The 21,352-nt window shown below is 41.6% G+C and overlaps 1 protein-coding gene across 1 annotated transcript in view; it reads right to left on the minus strand.

Moving 5' to 3' along the window:
• Window positions 1–21,352, minus strand: part of LOC106578564 (cadherin-18) — a 227,641-nt gene that overhangs the window by 42,280 nt on the left and 164,009 nt on the right. The window contains exons 7-8 of the mRNA XM_014157549.2: window positions 12,663–12,916; window positions 6,061–6,197 (exon numbers count right to left, since the gene is read on the minus strand). Of these exons, the coding sequence (XP_014013024.1) occupies window positions 6,061–6,197; window positions 12,663–12,916 (391 nt within the window). The remainder of the gene's footprint in view (window positions 1–6,060; window positions 6,198–12,662; window positions 12,917–21,352) is intronic.

Genomic DNA, 21,352 nt, shown 5'->3' on the forward strand with positions numbered 1-21,352 from the left:
TTGCCTTCTGGCTGATCCATATGTGGTGTCAGGTTGAGTGGAAAAGAGGTCTGGGAATATTTGGTCGATGAAAGGGACTCAAAGTGGAATCATGTAGATTTTTGGCATTTCTGCCGTCCAGAGGGAGTGTGCGCTCCACACCATGTGACTGGGGACAAGAACTGTGACTTGCTTTCCTCTGCAGAGCAAGGCGCAGTTGAAAGGAATGATAACTGGAGAGATGTTAAATGTTGAGGAGGGTCAACCGAAGTTGAAGATTCCTGGTGTCTGTGATGCCCTCTGTTTGGTGCAACGCAGACACAGTGGAGAGTGTGGTGAAACAGAGAAGACACTTGTATGTACTACTGAGTTTTGATGCAGAGTTTTAACCAGATAAAGTCAAGTAAGGATGTCAAATCAAATCAAAATTCTAATGTTATTTGGTGTTCTGAACAATAGTGTCCCATCCTCCGAGCCTGCTGGACAGGTGCAGGATCGAATATGACCAAAGTAGTGGAATAGTGATGAGTTTTTAATGGGTGTAGGGTTAGTTGGTAGGGCAATTTGTTCACAAAGTGTAATGGATTCATATTACAGAATAGTAGGATGATAGACTGCCAATACAGTATGTGGCGGCATTCACCTAAACGTCAACTGCATTTATTTTCAGCAAATTTAACGTGTAAATATTTGTATGAACATAACAAGATTCAACAACTGAGACACACTGAACAAGTTCCATACTCATGTGACTAACAGAAATGGAATAATGTGTCCCTGAACAAAGAGGGGGGGGGTCAAAATCAAAAGTAACATTCACTATCTGGTGAGGCAAACAGCTGTATTAAGTACTGCAGTGCATCTCCTCCTCATGGATTGCATTAGATTTGCCAGTTCTTGCTGTGAGATGTTACCCCACTCTTCCACCAAGACACCTGCAAGTTCCCAGACATTTCTGGGGAGAATGGCCCTAGCCTTCACCCTCCGATCCAACAGGTCCCAGACGTGCTCAATGGGATTGAGATGACCATGGCAGAACACTGACATTCCTGTCTTGCAGGAAATCACACACAGAATGAGCAGTATGGCTGGGGGCATTGTCATGCTGGAGGGTCATGTCAGGACGAGCCTGCAGGAAGGGTACCACATGAGGGAGGAGGATGTCTTCCCTGTAACGCACAGCATTGAGATTGCCTGCAATGACAACAAGCTCAGTCCGATGATGCTGTGACACACTGCCACAGACCATGATGAACCCTTCACCTCCAAATCGATCCCGCTCCAGAGTACAGGCCTCGGTGTAACGCTCATTCCTTTGACAATTAACGCAAATCCGACCATCACCGCTGGTGAGACAAAACCGCAACTCGTCAGTGAAGGGCACTTTTTGCCAGTCCTGTCTGGTCCAGCAACGGTAGGTTTCTGCCCATAGGTGACATTGTTTCCAGTGATGTCTGGTGAGGACCTGCCTTACAACAGGCCTACAAGCCCTCAGCCCAGCCTCTCAGCCTATTGCGGACAGTCTGAGCACTGATGGAGGGATTGTGCATTCCAGGTGTAACTCGGACAGTTGTTGTTGCCATCCTGTACCTGTCCCGCAGGCGTGATGTTCGGATGTACCGATCCTGTGCAGGTGTTGTTACACATGGTCTGTCTGTCCTGTCTCCCTGTAGTTCTGTCCTAGGCGTCTCACAGTACGGACATTGCAATTTATTGCCCTGGCCACATCTGCAGTCCTCATGCCTCCTTGCAGCATGCCTAAGGCACGTTCATGGAGATGAGCAGGGACCCTGGGCATCTTTCTTTTGGTGTTTTTCCGAGTCAGTAGAAAGGCCTCTTTAGTGTCCTAAGTTTTCATAACTGTGACCTTAATTGCCTACTATAAGCTGTTAGTGTCTTAACGACCGTTCCACAGGTGCATGTTCATTAATTGTTTATGGTTCATTGAACAAGCATGGGAAATAGTGTTTTTAAACACTTTATAATGAAGATCTGTGAAGTTGTTTGGATTTTTACTAATTATCTTTGAAAGACAGGGTCTTGAAAAAGGGACGTTTCTTTTTTTGCTGAGTTTATAACATTTGTATGCGGACCACCATAATGAAGAAGAAGAAGAAGAAGAAAAGTGGTCACTGAATTGTTTGATGATCATGAAAACTATGTAAACCATATGCCATGGCCGTCTCAGTCACCAGTTCTCAACCCAATTTAACACTTATGGGAGATTCTTGAACGGCGCCAGACAGAGTTTTCCACCACCATCAACAAAATATACAATTATTTAATTTCTTATGGAAGAATGGTATCGCATCCCTCCAGTAGTGTTCCAGATACTTATAGAATCTATGCCAAGGCAAATTGAAGCTGTTCTGGCTCGTGGTGGCCCAATGCCATAAGACACTTTATGTTGGTGTTTTCTTTATTTTGGCAGTTACCTGTAGATATCATCATGATACGTGCATCATCACCCCTTTGCAATGTTATGTCAGAGTCTTTGTGATACCATTGTGATACTGAAATAGTGCAGTTAAATGCTATGCTGTTAGATAGAATACTTTATATCATTATTCCAAATACTTGTATCATAAAGATGTTGATATAGTTACATCTTGACATGCAAATAATGTGGGTTTGTATGAGACATACTTATTTCAATCTCAAGTATACACGATTATTTGTTGCGGCAAACGTCCCGCAAGTTTGGAAAATTTACTGTAAACTAAATAGTGTGCCACAAAATGTTGCCAGAAGATTGAAAATGTTTGCCACTATTGGTGAATTTGCAGCAAAACGTTAACAAAACTAATAGTTATTGCCACTAGAGGCAAACAGAGCGCCAGAGGTTTTTGTCTTGCAAACAATTCTCTCAAGATTCTATTTGAATCTGTGGCAAACCTGTGGCAACAATACTTATTGCCAGTAGTGGCAAACAGTTTACCAGAAGCCATTTCTGGTGAACACATGAGTTCCAAGAACAGTAACCGTTGACAAGCAGTCAGGTGGAGAAGAAAAATCTGTTGGAAAATGGAAACCACGCTAGCTAAAATACCCACCAGAGTTGTCCGGTGAGTGTAACTTATTAAACTTCCTAATAAACTTGCAAATTGTGTATGCCAATTAAGGCCTGGTTAGCAATGTCATGTTTTGTGGGATCGTTTGAAACACTTCAGTTTCAATCTGTCAGCACCAATGACTGTCTAGTTAGCTAGCTAGTGTCTAGAGCTTAGCTACTGGGTGGTAGGTAGCCTAGCTGACAAAGTGAAAAATTTGCTGATGTGCCCTTGAGCAAGGTGCTTAACCCTAGTTTCTCTGGATAAAATGTAGCTAAAGTTAGCTGTCATTTCGCACAATTGATCAAAAGTATTTCCCAGTAATCGTTTTCTGTATACTAATGTTGTTTTGTTTTGTGGTTAATGTTTCAGTGCATGCATTACAATGCAAGTGGAACTAACTACACTGCTAAAAAAAATAAAGGGAACACTTAAACAACACAATGTAACTCCAAGTCAATCACACTTCTGTGAAATCAAACTGTCCACTTAGGAAGCAACACTGATTGACAATACATTTCACATGCTGTTGTGCAAATGGAATAGACAACAGGTGGAAATTATAGGAAATTAGCAAGACACCCCCAATAAAGGAGTGGTTCTGCAGGTGGGGACCCCAGACCACTTCTCAGTTCCTATGCTTCCTGGCTGATGTTTTGGTCACTTTTGAATGCTGGCGGTGCTTTCACTCTAGTGGTAGCATGAGACGGAGTCTACAACCCACACAAGTGGCTCAGGTAGTGCAGCTCATCCAGGATGGCACATCAATGCGAGCTGTGGCAAGAAGGTTTGCTGTGTCTGTCAGCGTAGTGTCCAGAGCATGGAGGCGCTACCAGGAGACAGGCCAGTACATCAGGAGACGTGGAGGAGGCCGTAGGAGGGCAACAACCCAGCAGCAGGACCGCTCCCTCCTCCTTTGTGCAAGGAGGAGCAGGAGAAGCACTGCTAGAGCCCTGCAAAATGACCTCCAGCAGGCCACAAATGTGCATGTGTCTGCTCAAACGGTCAGAAACAGACTCCATGAGGGTGGTATGAGGGCCCGACGTCCACAGGTGGGGGTTGTGCTTACAGCCCAACACCGTGCAGGACGTTTGGTATTTGCTAGAGAACACCAAGATTGGCAAATTCGCCACTGGCGCCCTATGCTCTTCACAGATGAAAGCAGGTTCACACTGAGCACGTGACAGACGTGACAGAGTCTGGAGACGCCGTGGAGAACGTTCTGCTGCCTGCAACATCCTCCAGCATGACCGGTTTGGCAGTGGGTCAGTCATGGTGTGGGGTGGCATTTCTTTGGGGGGCCCCACAGCCCTCCATGTGCTCGCCAGAGGTAGCCTGACTGCCATTAGGTACCGAGATGAGATCCTCAGACCCCTTGTGAGACCATATGCTGGTGCGGTTGGCCCTGGGTTCCTCCTAATGCAAGACAATGCTAGACCTCATGTGGCTGGAGTGTCAGCAGTTCCTGCAAGAGGAAGGCATTGATGCTATGGACTGGCCCGCCCGTTCCCCAGACCTGAATCCAATTGAGCACATCTGGGACATCATGTCTCGCTCCATCCACCAACGCCACGTTGCACCACAGACTGTCCAGGAGTTGGCGGATGCTTTAGTCCAGGTCTGGGAGGAGATCCCTCAGGAGACCATCCGCCACCTCATCAGGAGCATGCCCAGGCGTTGTAGGGAGGTCATACAGGCACGTGGAGGCCACACACACTACTGAGCCTCATTTTGACTTGTTTTAAGGACATTACATCAAAGTTGGATCAGCCTGTAGTGTGGTTTTCCACTTTAATTTTGAGTGTGACTCCAAATCCAGAACTCCATGGGTTGATAAATTGGATTTCCATTGATTATTTTTGTGTGATTTTGTTGTCAGCACATTCAACTATGTAAAGAAAAAAGTATTTTAATAAGATTATTTATTTCATTCAGATCTAGGATGTGTTGTTTAAGTGTTCCCTTTATTTTTTTGAGCAGTATATATTTATGAGAATAGTGAAGGGCATTGATGGCCAAAATGTCATGATTTTAATTATAATTTGACAAATAAAGCGTCAATATTTTAATTATGAGCGAGCGTTCCCTTATTCCTTCTAATTGACCAATAACTAAAATAATAATGGTTTAATTGTTCAATCTGAGACGGAGTACAGTACATTGCCTTTGTCAATCATCCGCTTTACCAGCAGTGAGCCTGAAGTGCTTAATTCTGTGGATGGGATATAAACAAATTGAAAGCTGTTTAAAGTAATTTTTTTCAACACTTGAGGAGAAAACTTGCAATTCTTCATGACTCATGCATAATAATATACTTTTAAAGGCCAAAATGGTATGGGAATTGTGATGTTTTTTCATTAAATGTGCTATGAATACACTGTTAAAAGCTTTTCCAAAACAACATCTCTATAGTTGTGCTTTTCATAAAATAACAGTATTTTGGAAACGCTAACATAAATGACACATTAGACAACCAGAATTGAATTGCTTTATAATAGGTTATAAAACACAATCATTAATGGATCATGTGGTAACATCACAAATGGCAGCCTATTCCTTATTTAGTGCACTACTTTTGACCAGAGCCCTATGGAATAATGTGCCATTTGGGTCACACACTGTGACTCATCAGCCCCACAGCAGTGATGTCAACAACTTTATAAGTCATTTATCACTCAATCACCTCCTTAAAACCACAACTAATCCCCTCATTTCAAAACCAACAGTGACATACACACCGATTCATATTGAATCATCTCCAAATCTGATGCAACCATCTAGGCATATACCTCAATACCATTAGTATATCATTATGTTTGTGTAAAGGCTAAAGGAAAGTTTAATAGCTTTGATGAGGTCAGAACAAGAAAATATGAATTGATTGACCCTTCAAACCTCTCCTCCCAGACCTCTGTACGGTAGATTTTATATTTTAAGTTTGAAGCTTCCCCTACCCTTTAGACACACGCACAGACACACACATACAGACACACACCATGCTGCAGTAGGAATGGAAACCCTCTGTACCTACCAACCTCCGAGGCCATCACAGTAATGTTGTGCCACGGCATGTCTTCCCGGTCCAGACTCTGGGTAGTCTTTATAACTCCGCTGTCCATGTCAATGTTAAAATACTTATCTCCGTGTTCACTGAGGTTGATGAAATACCTATTTTGAGAAATGGAGGGGGGAGAGGATAGTTTAAAAATGCATGAATACCGTTTCTGCACAGTCTAATAAAAATGTCATGCAGACCTGTGGAAATGGGAAATGCATCACGATGCAAAAACAAATTACCCTTGAAGGGTTGATGTCAAATGTATCCCTGTGTGCTATGGAGTCTACGGTCCACCGTTTACAGTACAGTGGGAGTGCATCCCAAATTGCACCCTATTCCCTATTTAGTGCGCTACTTTTGACTAGAGCCCATAGGACTAGGGCTTACTATAAGATCAGGACCCATAGGACTGCGTCAATCTAAGTATCATAATAAAAAACGTCCCCATCAAAATATGTCAGTTTAAGCTACAGATTTCTGTTTTTTTTGCATGGGCTGTGTCTCAATCTGCCTATGTCCGCCTTCCGCATCTGCGGTCGAAGATGGCCGAGCTACAGCAGTGCAGTGATGTAAAGTACTTAACCCTTGTGTAGTCTTAACATTCTGTATACTCCCCATGTCCTAAGGGTAAACAATTACCCACCTTCACTAAACCCCTAAAATAAAGCTGCTTAATTGAATTTTAAACCCCAAATCTATTTTGCATGAAGAAACAACCTGTCATTCATCACAAACTTTGTGAATATCTGGGTTTTCCCTCTTCACAATGCAGAAAGACTGCATTTAGTCAGTGGACACCACCTGTTTTTATTACAACACACCTGTCATAATTGTTTTATTTACTAAAGTAGAGGTTTATTATTATTATTGCTAAAGGTACTGCATAAGTGTAAACATACATTTTTTATTAGCAAGAGATAGCTCTTGTATAGCCTAAGAATGTTGCAGAAATGTGAAGAAAGTAGTTTTGAATGCATTTTATTGAAAGGAAACAATAACATTCTTGAACTGTTTTGGCAACAGTGATATATTCTGTAAAATGAGGAAATCAACTACAAAATACTAGTCTTTTCCCATTTTTTAACCATGTCACCACCCACAAGGTGTATAAACAACAACAATAAATAAGAATAAAATAAGATAATAGATACAAAACAAAAATGTGAAGAACATAAATCAATCAACTTTAATTAGCACATGTAGGACAGTATGCAAGTGTGTGTTCATGGACTTTGCAGATGTATTTCTCACATGTGCAGGACATAGTATTTGTTTTACAGTCCTTATTTGGGGGGAAAATTGGCATCTCCTCCTCTTGCCTGCCCCAACTGCAGCCTCAGGTGGATCAGGACAAGATTCAACCCCCTGTACAGCTTTCACAAGTGCTGCAGAGGCTGCTGTGTGGGGAGGTGCTCCCTTCTTTGAATGTGTGGGGTACCTTTCCCAGCAACACCCTCCTCTTGTTCAGGTTATCAGGCATCCAGGTAGGGTTGATCTTGTTCCATATCACGAAGGCATTGTATGAGGACACATTAATGATGTTATAGAAGATGACCAGGGACCAGCGGGCAGTCATCCTCCTGCAGCTGTAAGTTCCAGTCACCTTGTACAGGTTGTCCACGCCTCCTTTGTTATGGTTGTAGTCCAGGATGATGGCTGGCTTCCTGTCCTCATGATCACTGATCTCAGCCATTTTGTGGGGTGTGCTCTGGAGGGCCACGTTCTTGTTCCTCTTTGGGAGGTAAGAAACTAGAGTGGTCGTGGGGGTGAAGGCAAATTTTGATGAGAAGGCCTCTCTCCGCCTTGTTGCGAGGAGTGCAGGGGGAGCTCAGGCTTGTTCTTTCTAACTCTGCCAACCATGGTAATCTTCCTCTTCAGGAGCTGCTGGCTGAGTTCGATCAGTAGCACACATAATCTCAAATTCTCATTGTATGTGTGTGTGTCTTTGTGGTTTTTGTGGTGTATAAATGATTTTATAACTGCATGGTCAAAAAGGATCCTAAGACAGTCTTTCTACCCTAGTGGGGTACAGCTTTTATGGAAATATGAACAAAGGCGATGTTTCACTTTATCTAATGTTGTGGTCACTCAAATTTCAAGTTGAAAAATGATCATGTAGGGGGTTTTCTCTGTGTAAGGTTCTGTATTTATTTTCTTAGTCAACCTTGTGTTCTGTTTCATTGTGTTCTTGTACGTAGCCCTGTTTCATTGTGTTCTTGAACGTAGCCCTGTCTTTCATTTTTGTTCATTGATTTCACCTGTGTTAGTTACTCACCTGGTCTCATCAGATCCTTATTTAGTTCAGTTCATTCTGTTTGTGCTTTTGTGAGGTATTGTTCATTTTGACTATTAAGCCTTTTCCTAGCTCGTTTGTGAGAACCAGTTAGCGACTTCAGTCCTAGTTTTGATTCACCTGCCTGTTTGCCTGCCTGTGACTACGATTCCTGCCTGCTGTGAAGGCAAAATAAACACCTGCCATGCTCTGCGCGTGAATCTACACTTTTTTCCCCCTGAGCATTCATTGCACTCTGTTTTGACCCTTAAGACATCACAAGGGTTAAGTATACTTTAAAGTACTATTCCATTTTTGGGGGGGTATCTGTACTGTACTATTTATTTTTTTATAAAAATTTTACTCCACTACATTCCGAAAATTAAATGTAGTTTTTACTCCATACATTCTCCCTGACTCCCAAAATCAGTCATTACATTTTGAACGCATAGAAGGACAGGAAAATGGTCCAATTCACCCACTTATAAAGAGAAAATCCCTGGTCATCTCTATTTCCTCTGATCTGGCAGACTCACTAAACACAAATGCTTTGTTTATAAATTATTTCTGAGTGTTGGAGTGTGCCCCTGACTATCCATATTTAAAAAAATATATAATAATTAAATCATGCCATCTGGTTTGCTTAATATAAGGAATTTTTTTTTTTTTATACCTTTACTTTTGATACTTAGTAAGTATTTTTAAAACTAAATACTTTTACTCAAGTAGTATTTTACTGGGTGCACTCCACTTTTTTACTTGAGTCATGTTATATTAAGGTATTTTTACTCAACATGACGAATGGCAACTTTTTCAACCACTACAGTGGTGTTTGTCAGACCATGAGACATCCCGGAAATCAGTCTTCTCATGAAAATGTAGCGTCCGAACGGTTTGGCCTACAAACTAATATGGCCACTCTAACCTCTCTGTTTTGCTCTACAACCCCCATGGATCTCGTTTGAAGGTAACCCATACAAATGAATGGAAGTATGGAGGTAGTTTTGTTGCAACACAAATCAGGGATTAAATGTGTATCCAAAAAACTAAAATGTCCTGAGCTTTCTTATATCTCCTCAATATAGGACAGACACTTCAAAACTGTATTGAGATAAAAAAAAAATACTGTATTTTACTGCCATTTATGAATGTGTTATTCAATCCATTTCTATCGGCAAAAGTAGTTTTACATTTGACATTTGATTCATTTAGCAGACGCTCTTATCCAGAATGCATAGATTTTCATACCTTTTTCGTAGTAAAGGCCAAATTCAATATTTTATCAAATTATATATATTTGTATATTTATAATTAAAGGGGTCCTAAGATATCAAATAGCTATATAATGCATGTTAAGACCATTTTAAAACAATTCCATATGTTAGCCTATATTCAGTTTGTTTCCTAAAGATTTTTATTATGTATGAAATGAACACAATGTGTGGTTGGTAATTTATTTTTTAATGAACCATTTGCACGTCTAATTTAGTCTTGGTTCTTAGAACTAATATACATTGGCATGGAAAGAAAGCACTAATAGCAAGATGGAGAGAGGGGAAAAACAATAAAGCAAAGGATTGCATTCATTTGCTATAATTAATTAATTCTCGTAAGCGTAGCTTGCTTACAATTTTAGAAGGCACTCTCGGCAGAAATGCTGTCATGGTTTATTAAACGCTCATGTTTATGAGTGCACAAAGACCGAAAGAGAGATTTTAACAGCAAGGTTCAAGCGTTTGGTAATTACATGGGAGGAATCAAAAACAGAATGGGCGTTTGCATGATCATGTGATTCCATAAAACGTCTAAATAGTGAAATGTTTTCACGTGTGATATTTTGACAGCACAGAAAATGCCTAAACACAACCTCATATCAATTTCTTGGTGTGGTGGGTTTTGCATCAGTCTGTAAGGTAACTGAATACGATGGCAAAAGTGACACTCTCCTGGTAAACTGAAATCCTCCAACAAAGTTTGCCTGCCAATTATTCACGTCAGTGTCCTGAGATGGATTCTAGTTACCTGTCCAAAATTGTAATCAGTAACGTAACTTTTGGATTACCAAAACTCAGTAACTTAATCTGATTACTTTCAGTTACTTTCGGAATGCTTTCCCCTTAAAGAGATTCTCCAGTACTTTTGTATACTTTTTTGCCAGTTGTTCTGAAAGTAGCACTGACGAGACAAAAGTGGTCCCCGAAAATTGCCTACTACCTCATATTTGTCCTGTCTTATCTGGTGTCTCTCTCTCTCTCTCTCTCCCTCTCTCTCTCTCTCTCTTTCTCTCTGTTTGCTGTGTGTGCATCTTACTAGCTGTGACTCAAATGGCGAGGGGCTGAAGCTCATTGGCTAGAACTCGAATTGCTAGGGGGCTGGCCCACGTATGGGAAAATGTAGGAAAAATGGCACCAAACAGCTTCCATGAAACAGTTGCTTTCAAACAGATCCTTTCAAATAACCATACAGATTTTTTTTATTATGGGAAGCCATATTATATACTTAAAATTTCATAGGTGTTATTATTGTGTTAGGTGACAAGTTTAATCAAGTGAGCTTCCTCTGGAACAGCTGCAGTTCCCTGAGGAGAGAATTGAAAACCATTGATTGATTTAGTCAACCATTCTCAATTGTTCTCAATTGACTCAAAGTATTTTACAAGACAGTCACTGGCCATAGTATAGAATGGCATAAAACAACACGTTAGATGAACTGGAATGACACTCACTCACGGTTGCACAAAAAGAGCCGCCCCAAAATATTCTAATGAGCTGCCTCCCCTACATTTAATTATGACTAAAAGAGCAAAAAACCCTTTGGTGAACTGTAAAGAACCATCAAAGAACTCAAAGGGTTATTTGAGTCATTATGATTCCACATAGAACCATCACCCTTCCCAAAGAACCCTTGAGGAACCCTCATATTTTATTTTAGTGTGTACAGTTTTTTTTTGTTTTTGTAATCAGATAACTCCCCAACCCTGAGTCATGCATAGGGCTTTATTCAAAATATGTTAGCACTATTACAGAAGACCATTTACAGTGCACTACGAGTGTGACACAGGTTATTACTCTCTGTAACTGTTATGGAGTTGCTAGAGAACTCTCATCATGGATGTGTCAGATCAGACAGCACCTTGGTCCTCAGAGGGACTTGAAGATTTTGCTGTGATGACTATGACTCACCACCTTGTTAGGCAATTAAAATGTGTCAATAACAAAGGGACCTGAAATGATCTTAAAAAAATCTAACTAATGGCCTTATTTCTTCGTATCTTGAGGGAACATAAATGATACATGAGGTAAAAGCAGCATCAGCGATCAGAGAGAGAGAGACTGCGATCTGTCTCCAACAGCAAACCGTCAACCACCAACTCAAGGAATATTATTTTGTGGCATTTTTCTTTTTCTCAGTTCAAATGGATTTTATTCAAACCTTTCCCATTGTCTCTTCCTTTCTGGTGGTGAACAGTGAGACAGAGAGCTCTACGAATTAGACGAGGGGGAGGTATCCCACCAGGACCCTTTCATATGTAGATTTCCTTTTGTTTAATATAAATCCCTTTCAAATATCTTAAGCTGTTGATTCACAATAAGAATCTTGTTTAAAAATGTCAGACTCCGTCAGCATCTCTATCACTCCTTGAACATGTATTATAGATACATCTTTCTTCATAAAGGGTCTGGCTAGCCAGCCTGTCTTTTGCAGACATGGCGGAAAGAGATATGGCCACAATAACATGTGAAGGGACTGTGGTTCAGTGCTTAATACAATTGAGGAATTCCATATGTACAGCGTGGTGTTTCACCAAACCAAGATCACATATCATGTAATAGGGACTATTAGATTGCAATCTATTGGGGTATGGATAATATACTGTATCTGATATGAGGTTATGACGCAATTCCCTCTTCATTTCTTGGAATGTGAAAATGAATACAAGGTTTGTATAGACTGAACGGCCCTAAGCTTTTAGACATGATAATTGGAGCCTATGCCGTGCAAACTAGGAAAGCTGATTCCTATTAGGACACTTGAAGGGTTGTATGTTTTTTAAAATCAGGTTAATATTACCATATCTTTGCACGTGAGCATACATGCATATTATGTGTTGTCTAGTAGAGCCCATTTGCTGCTTTTTAATTTATACTCATAACAACAAAACATTTGCCTGACCAGACTGGAGAATCATGTTTGAACACAAAACAAGGAGTGGCACATGATTAGCCTAGTTCTGGATCCTGTACTACCCAGGCTTAGGGATGAGGTGATGCAGACAGAGAATAAATTGTCTCCAAGCTCTTACCTTACAGGACTGTTTTTGCTGTCTGGATCCCGGGCTGTTACAGCCCCCACCTCTGTACCAATATGAGCGTTTTCATAAACATCCATGATGTAATAATCCATAGAGAATACAGGAGGCTCGTCCACATCTCCCACAGTGATCTTTAGGGTGGCAGTGTCTTTGAAAGGACCAAGGTAGGAAAAGCGAGGTTCCACGTGGGTATTCACTCCTTCAATGTGAAGGGTGTAGGTCTTCTTCCTCTCATAGTTCAGTGGCTGTATGTCCAGGAAAAAGGCACCAGGAAAACATGCAGGATTAGGATCATACTTCATTCCACTTGTGTACCACCTACTAAAGTACTACGTTACAACATGTTAACCCAATGTGTCCCACAGCAACGCTAGCACGTTTTAAACATAGTGGGTTGTACCAATGGGTTAGTCTATTTCTTCTGTATCAATAGATATCAACCATTAGTATGTGTGATTCATGGGGGCTGAGCTAGAGCAGTGTTTGTAAGACCGAATGGTCTGAGGTTTAAACTATTAGCTCTATCGATGAAAAGCTGAGATGCTCACGAACACGCATATGGAACATTTGCTCTAAGACGCTCACAAGCTATACAAGTGTTGTTACAAGGTAAGGGGTTCTTCTACAAAGAGGATCATTAGAAATCCCATGACATATTGTCAATAATACTGTAATAAGCGCACATAGTTGCTGTCACAAACTCCATACAATTGTCACTGACTAGTTGCATAGTCACTTCACAGCGAGCAAACAATTTCTGTACAGCATTTATATGAATTCATTTTTATCAGGTTTTTGCTCTGGCAAAACATTTTAATTTACATTTGTAAAGTGTTTTTCCATTCCATTTAAGTGTGAGGCCAAATACAGGGGCTGGACATGCAGATAAATGAAAGTCAGATAAATGAAAAGCCAATCTTTGCTGGGGTCTCGTGAGAGATAGGGTTAATACAGCTGTTCCCAAACTAGGGTACGTGACCCCAAGTTTCCAAGACCACAGTGTTCTCCATCATTGGGAAATGGAAAAAGAATGGAACTACCCAGACTCTGCATAGAGCTGGCTGTCCTACCAAACTGACCAAACGGGCAAGGAAGATGTTGGTCAGAAAGGTGACCAAGAACCCAATTACTAGTGACAGAAATACAGAGTTCCTTTGCTGAGATGGGAGAACCTGCCAGAAGGACAACAAACTCTACACCAGCGGTTCCCAAACTATGGTTTGCGACCCCACGTAGGTTCATGTAATATGAAAATGGAGTAGCTGGAGAATTTCTACAAAACAATAAATAACAATAAATATATACACACATACATATATCCTAGCCGCAAGACATTAAAAACTGTAATATCTTATGTTTCACCAAGTCGTGGCTGAAAGATGACATGAATAACATACAGCTGGCTTGTTATACACTGTACCGGCAGGATAGCACAGTAGCCTCTGGTAAGACAAGGGGTGATGGTCTATGTATATTTGTAAACAACAGCTGTTGCACGATATCTAAGGAATGCTCAAGGTTTTGCTCGCCTGAGGTAGAGTATCTCATGATAAGCTGTAGACCACACTATCTACCTACCTGTCTTTTTACCACCACAAACTGATGCTGGCACTACGACCACACTCAATGAGCTGTAAACGGCCAAAAGCAAACAGGAAAACGCTCATCCAGATCTCCTAGACTTTAATGCAGGGAAACTTAAATCCATTTTACCTAATTTCTACCAGCATGTTAATTGTGCAACCAGAGGGAAAAGAAACTCTAGACCACCTTTACTCCAAAACAGAGACGGGTACAACGCTCTCCCTCACCCTACATTTGTCAACTCTGACCATAATTCTAACCTCCTGATTCCTGCTTACGAGCAAAAATTAAAGCAGGAAGCACCAGTGACTCGGTCAATAAAAAAGTGGTCAGATGAAGCAGACACTAAGCTACAGGACTATTTTGCTAGCACAGACTGGAATATGTTCTGGGATTCTTCCAATGGCATTGAAGAGTACACCACATCAAGAAGTGCATCGATGACATCACCACAGTGACTGTACGTATACACCCCAACCAGAAGCCATGGATTACAGGCAACATCCGCACTGAGCTAAAGGGTAGAGCTGCCACTTTCAAGGAGTGGGACTCTAACCCGTAAACTTAGAAGAAATCCCGCTATGCCCTCCGACGAACCATCAAACAGGCAAAGCGTCAATAGAGGACTAAGATCGAATCGTACTAGACCGGCTCCGACGCTATGCAGGGCTTGCAAACAATTACAGACTACAAATGGAAGCAAAGCCAAGAGCTGCCCAGTGACACGAGCCAACCAGACGAGGTACATTTATTCTATACTCGCGTTGAGGCAAGTAACACTGAAACATGCATGAGAGCATCACCTGTTCCGGACGACTGTGATCACACTCTCTGTGGCTGATGTGAGTAAGACCTTTAAACTGGTCAAAAATCATAAGGCCGCAGGGCCAGACGGATTATCAGGACGTGTACTCCGAGCATGCCCTAACCAACTGGCAAGTGTCTTCATTGATATTTTCAACCTCTCCCTGTCTGAGTCTGTAATACCAACATGTTTCAAGCAGACCACCATAGTCCCTGTGCCCAAGAACACTAAGGTAACCTGACTAAATGACTACCGACCCGTAGGGCTCACGTCTGTAACCTTGAAGTGCTTTGAAAGGCTGGTCATGGCTCACATCAACACCATTATCCCAGAAACCCTAGACCCACTCCAATTTGCATACCACCCCAACAGATCCAAAGATGATGCAATCTCTATTACTCTCCACACTGCCTTTTCACACGTGGACAAAAGGAACACCTACAACTGGCAAGTTGAAGTCGGAAGTTGGAAGTTTACATACACCTTAGCTAAATACATTTAAACTCAGTTTTTCACAATTCTTGACATTTGATCCTAGTAAAAGTCCCCCGTCTTAGGTCAATTAGGATCACCACTTTATTTTAAGAATGTGAAATGTCAGAATAATAGTAGAGAGAATGATTTATTTCAGCTTTTATTTTTTTTTCATCACATTCCCAGTGGGTCAGAAGTTTACATACACTCAATTAGTATTTGGTAGCATTGCCTTTTAAATTCTTTAACTTCGGTCAAACATTTCAGGTAGCCTTCCACAAGCTTCCCACAATAAGTTGGGTGAATTTTGGCTCATTCCTCCTGACAGAGCTGGTATAACTGCGTCAGGTTTGTAGGCATCCTTGCTTGAACACACCTTTTCAGTTCTGCCCTACACCCCTGTGCTTCACGGTTGGGATGGTGTTTTTGTCTTGCAAGCCTCCCCCTTTTTCCTCCAAACATAACGATGGTCATTATGGCAAAACAGTTCTGCTTTTTCATCAGACCAGAGGACTTTTTTTCTCCAAAAAGCACGATCTTTGTCCCCATGTGCAGTTGCAAACCTTAGTCTGGCTTTTTTATGGCGGTTTTGGAGCAGTGTCTTTTTCCTTCCTGAGTGGCTTTTCAGCTTAGGTCTATATAGGACTCGTTTTACTGTGTATATAGATGCTTTGTACCTGTTTCCTCCAGCATCTTCACAAGGTCCTTTGCTGTTGTTCTGGGATTGATTTGCACTTTTCACACCAAAGTACGTTCATCTCTAGGAAACAGAACGTGTCTCCTTCCTGAGCGGTATGACGGCTGCGTGGTGCGATGGTGTTTATACTTGCGTACTATTGTTTGTACAGAGGAACGTGGTACTTTGAAGCATTTGGAAATTGCTCCCAAGGATGAACCAGACTTGTGGAGGTCTACAATTTTCTTTCTGAGGTCTTGGCTGATTTCTTTTGATTTTCCGATGATGTCAAGCAAAGAGGCACTGAGTTTGATGGTAGGCTTTGAAATACATCCTCAAGTACACCTCCAATTGACTCAAATTATTTCAATTAGCCTATCAGAAGCTTCTAAAGCCATGACATCATTCTGGAATTTTCCAAGTTGTTTAAAGGCACAGTCAAATTAGTGTATGTAAACTTATGACCCACTGGAATTGTGATAAAGTGAATTATAAGTTAACCTGTTAGGGCTAGGGGGCAGTATTGACACGGCTGGATAAAAAACATACCCGATTTAATCTGGTTACCACTCCTACCCAGTAACTAGAATATGCATATACTTATTACATATGGATAGAAAACACCCTAAATTTTCTAAAACTGTTTGAATGGTGTCTGTGAGTATAACAGAACTCAAATGGCAGGTCAAAACCTGAGAGATTCCTTTACAGGAAGTGGCCTGTCTGACCATTTCTTGAACTTCTTTTCCATCTCTATCATTTACTAAGGATCTCTGCTCTAACGTGAAACTTTCCACTTCGTCCGTTTGGCGCTCAGAGCCTGGGAAAAAACAGAATGTCGTCATTCCAGCCCCAGGCTGAAACACATTATCGCCTTTCTCAAGTGGCCGATCAAGGGACACTGGGCTTATGCGCGTGACCCGACCGCCCCCGCCTTTGGGATTTTTTCCTCTGTTTGCCGAAAAGGAGATTCCCTGTCGGAATATTATCGCTTTTCTACGATAATCTGTCTGTAAATAATTGTTGGTAAAATTACTTGTGTCATGAACAAAGTAGATGTCCTAATCGACATGCCAACACTATAGTTTGTTAACAAGACATTTGTGGAGTGGTTAAAAAACAAGTTTTAATGACTCCAACTTAAGTGTATGTAAACTTCCGACTTCAACTGTATGTGAGAATGCTATTCATTGACGACAGCTCAGCGTTCAACACCATAGAGCCCTCAAAGCTCATCACTAAGTTAAGGACCCTGGGACTAAACACCTCCCTCTTCAACTGGATCCTGGACTTCCTGACGGGCCACCCCCAGGTGGTAAGGGTAGGTAACAACACTTCTGCCACACTGACCAACAACACTGGGGCCCCTCAAGGGTGTGTGCTCAGTCCCCTCCTGTACTCCCTGTTCACTCATGACTGCATGGTCAGGCACGACTCCAACACCATAATTAAGTTAGGCGATGAAACAACAGTGATAGGCCTGATCACAGACAACGTTGAGATAGCCTATAGCGAGGAGGTCAGAGACCTGACTGTGTGGTGCAAGGACAACAACCTCTCCCTCAACGTGTTCAAGACAAAGGAGATGATTGTGGAAGACCAAGAATGCCCCCATTCTCATCGATGGGGGGCGTGTAGTGAAGCAGGTTGAGAGCTTCAAGTTCCTTGGCATCCACATCACCAACAAACTAACATGGTCCAAGCACACCAAGACAGTTGTGAAGAGGGCACAACAAAACCTATCCCCCCTCAGGAGACTGGAATGATTTGGCATGGTCCTCAGATCCTCAAAATCTTCTACAGCTGCACCATCGAGAGCATGCTGACGGGTTGCATCACTGCCTGGCCTCCGACTGCAAGGCACTACAGAAGGTAGTGCGTACGGCCCAGTACATCACTGGGGCCAAGCTTCCTGCCATCCAGGACCTCTATACCAGGTGGTGTCAGAGGAAGGCCCTGAAAATTGTCAAAGACTCCAGCCACCCTAGTCATAGACTGTTCTCTCTGCTACCGCACGGCAAGCGGTACCGGAGCGCCAAGTCTAGGTCCAAGAGGCGTCTAAACAGCTTCTGCCTCCAATCCATAAGATTCCTGAACATCTAATCAAATGGCTACCCAGACTATTTGCATTGCCCCCCCCTCTTTTACGATGCTGCTCTGTTATTATCTATGCATAGTCACTTTAATAACTCTACCTACATGTAGATACTACGTCAATTACCTCAACTAACCGGTACCCCCGCACATTGACTCTGTACTGGTACCCCCTGTATATAGCCTCGCTACTGTTATTTTACTGCTGCTCTTTATAGATTTGTTACTTTTATTTATATTTTTTTAGGTATTTTTTGTAAAACTGCATTGTTTGTTAAGGGCTTGTAACTAAGCATTTCATTGAAAGGTCTACCTGTTGTATACCTGTTGCATTTTGCGCATGTGACAAATAAAATTAGATTTGATTTTAACCTGTTTAGGATAGGGGGCAGTATTGACACGGCTGGATAAAAAACGTACCCGATTTAATCTGGTTACCACTCCTACCCAGTAACTAGAATATGCATATACTTATTACACATGGATAGAAAACACCCTAAAGTTTCTAAAACTGTTTGAATGGTGTCTGTGAGTATAACAGAACTCATTTGGCAGGCAAAAACCTGACAAGGTTTCAGGCAGGAAGTGGCCTGTCTGACAAGGTGTCGTTCTTCTTGTCTCTGATATTGAAGAGTGAGGATCTTAGCTGTCCCGTGACACTTCCTACGGCTGCCATAGGGTCTCAGAAGGCGGCAAAAAGCGGAATCGTGGCTTTGCAGGCTCTGGCTGAAACAAAGTAGCGCGTTTGGGTAGTGGCTGGTTACAGTACTGTGAGACTCAGGCTCGTGCCCGCGTCGACCGAAAGCTTTGTTTACTTTCCTCAGTTTAGCTAAATGGACATTCCCGGTCGGAATATTATCGCTTTTCTACGAGAAAAATGGCATAAAAATTGATTTTTAACATGCTTCGAAGTACGGTAATGGAATATTTAGATTTTTTTTGTCACGAATTGCGCCATGCGCGCGACCCTGATTTACCATTTCAGATAGTGTCTGGGACGCACGAACAAAACGCCGCTATTCGGATATAACGATGGATTATTTTGGACCAAACCAACATTTGTTATTGAAGTAGCAGTCCTGGGAGTGCATTCTGACGAAGACAACAAAAGGTAATCAAACTTTTAGAATAGTAAAGCTGATATTGGTGAGTGCTAAACTTGCCGGGTGTCTAAATAGCTAGCCCGTGATGCCTGGGCTATGTACTTAGAATATTGCTAAATGTGCTTTCACCAAAAAGCTATTTTAAAATCGGACATATCGAATGCATAGAGGAGTTCTGTATCTATAATTCTTAAAATAATTGTTATGCTTTTTGTGAACGTTTATCGTGAGTAATTTAGTAAAATGTTAGCGAATTCCCCGGAAGTTTGCGGGGGGTATGCTAGTTCTGAACGTCACATGCTAATGTAAAAAGCTGGTTTTTGATATAAATATGAACTTGATTGAACAAAACATGCATGTATTGTATAACATAATGTCCTAGGGTTGTCATCTGATGAAGATCATCAAAGGTTAGTGGTGCATTTAGCTGTCTTCTGGGTTTTTGTGACATTATATGCTAGCTTGAAAAATGGGTGTCTGATTATTTCTGGCTTGGTACTCTGCTGACATAATCTAATGTTTTGCTTTCGTTGTAAAGCCTTTTTGAAATCGGACAGTGTGGTTAGATTAACGAGAGTCTTGTCTTTAAATAGCTGTAAAATAGTCATATGTTTGAGAAATTGAAGTAATAGGATTTTTAAGGTTTTGAAAATCGCGCCACAGGCTTCAAGTGGCTGTTACGTAGGTGGGACGAATTCGTCCCGCCTAGCCCATAGAGGTTAATAATCTAAAACCTAAAATATATTTGATTTGTTTAACACTTTTTTGGTTACTACATGATTCCATATGTGTTATTTCCTAGTTCTGATGTCTTCACTATTATTCTACAATGTAGAAAATAGTAAAAATAAAAAAAAAACTTGAATGAGTAGGTGTGTCCAAACTTTTGACTGGTACTGTATATTAGAATTGTTTTTGTATCTCAAAATCTTGCAATGTGTTTAACCTTAAAAATATAAATTTAAATAAAATTCTACCAGAGAGTTCCCTTAGATCAAGGGAAAAGGCCACACTCGACCGTTGCACTTGAATCATTCCCACGGTGAATAGCTAGGACTGCTATGAAATGACACACTATTGCAGCGACTTTGATTTAAACGGACGCAATTGAGATGGTGAAAACAATGTGTGGAGCGGCAGAGGCACAGAAACTCACATCAATACCTATGTCATATAACACAGTTAAACAAATCATTTTAGCAATTTCTAGCATTGAAGAGGAAACTGCCTGAACAACTCAAAAACGAACCAGATTATGCTCTCCAAATAGACATTAGCTGTAAGGGCAGAGAGGCCCATGCATTGACTTTTGTTCACTATAAATGACGGGGGATGCTATTTACGAGGACATATTGTTCTGTCTCACGATTCCCGAGCATGAAACGGCACAGGGGATGTTCAGTGTGCTGTGTGGCTATATTGACGATAAGCAGATTCCATGGGATCGAATGGTGGGCTTTTGCAGAGATGGGTCTCCATCTATGGCGGGACAGTGGGCAAGCCTCTGCACTCTAGTTATGAATGTGTCTCCCTCTGCCATATGGACACATTGTATGATACACCGAGACCAACTGCCGGCAAAAGAACTGAGCACAGAATGCGGAGATATACTGCAGCAGGAATACATCACCTAGAATACATCACAATCAAAGAGGGAAATCTCTGTGGAATCGTACTGCTTGACCTACAGAAGGCCTTTGATACAGTTAACCACTGTCTCCTAATCTCCAAACTGGAGGCACTGGGGTTAAACAGTATCCCTCTAGGCTGGGTAAAGTCCTATTTATCAGGAAGGGAGCAAGTAGTAGAGGTTAATGGTTCACTGTCTCAGGCAAAACCAATGAGTTGTGGCGTTCCGCAAGGGAGCGTGCTGTGGCCTCTGCTGTTTTTAGTCTATATTAACGATATGAAAGATGCTTGTTCTTGCCGTATTTTTCTTTAGGAG

This window comes from Salmo salar, chromosome ssa19 (genome assembly GCF_905237065.1).
Source record: "Salmo salar chromosome ssa19, Ssal_v3.1, whole genome shotgun sequence".
Taxonomy (NCBI): domain Eukaryota; kingdom Metazoa; phylum Chordata; class Actinopteri; order Salmoniformes; family Salmonidae; genus Salmo; species Salmo salar.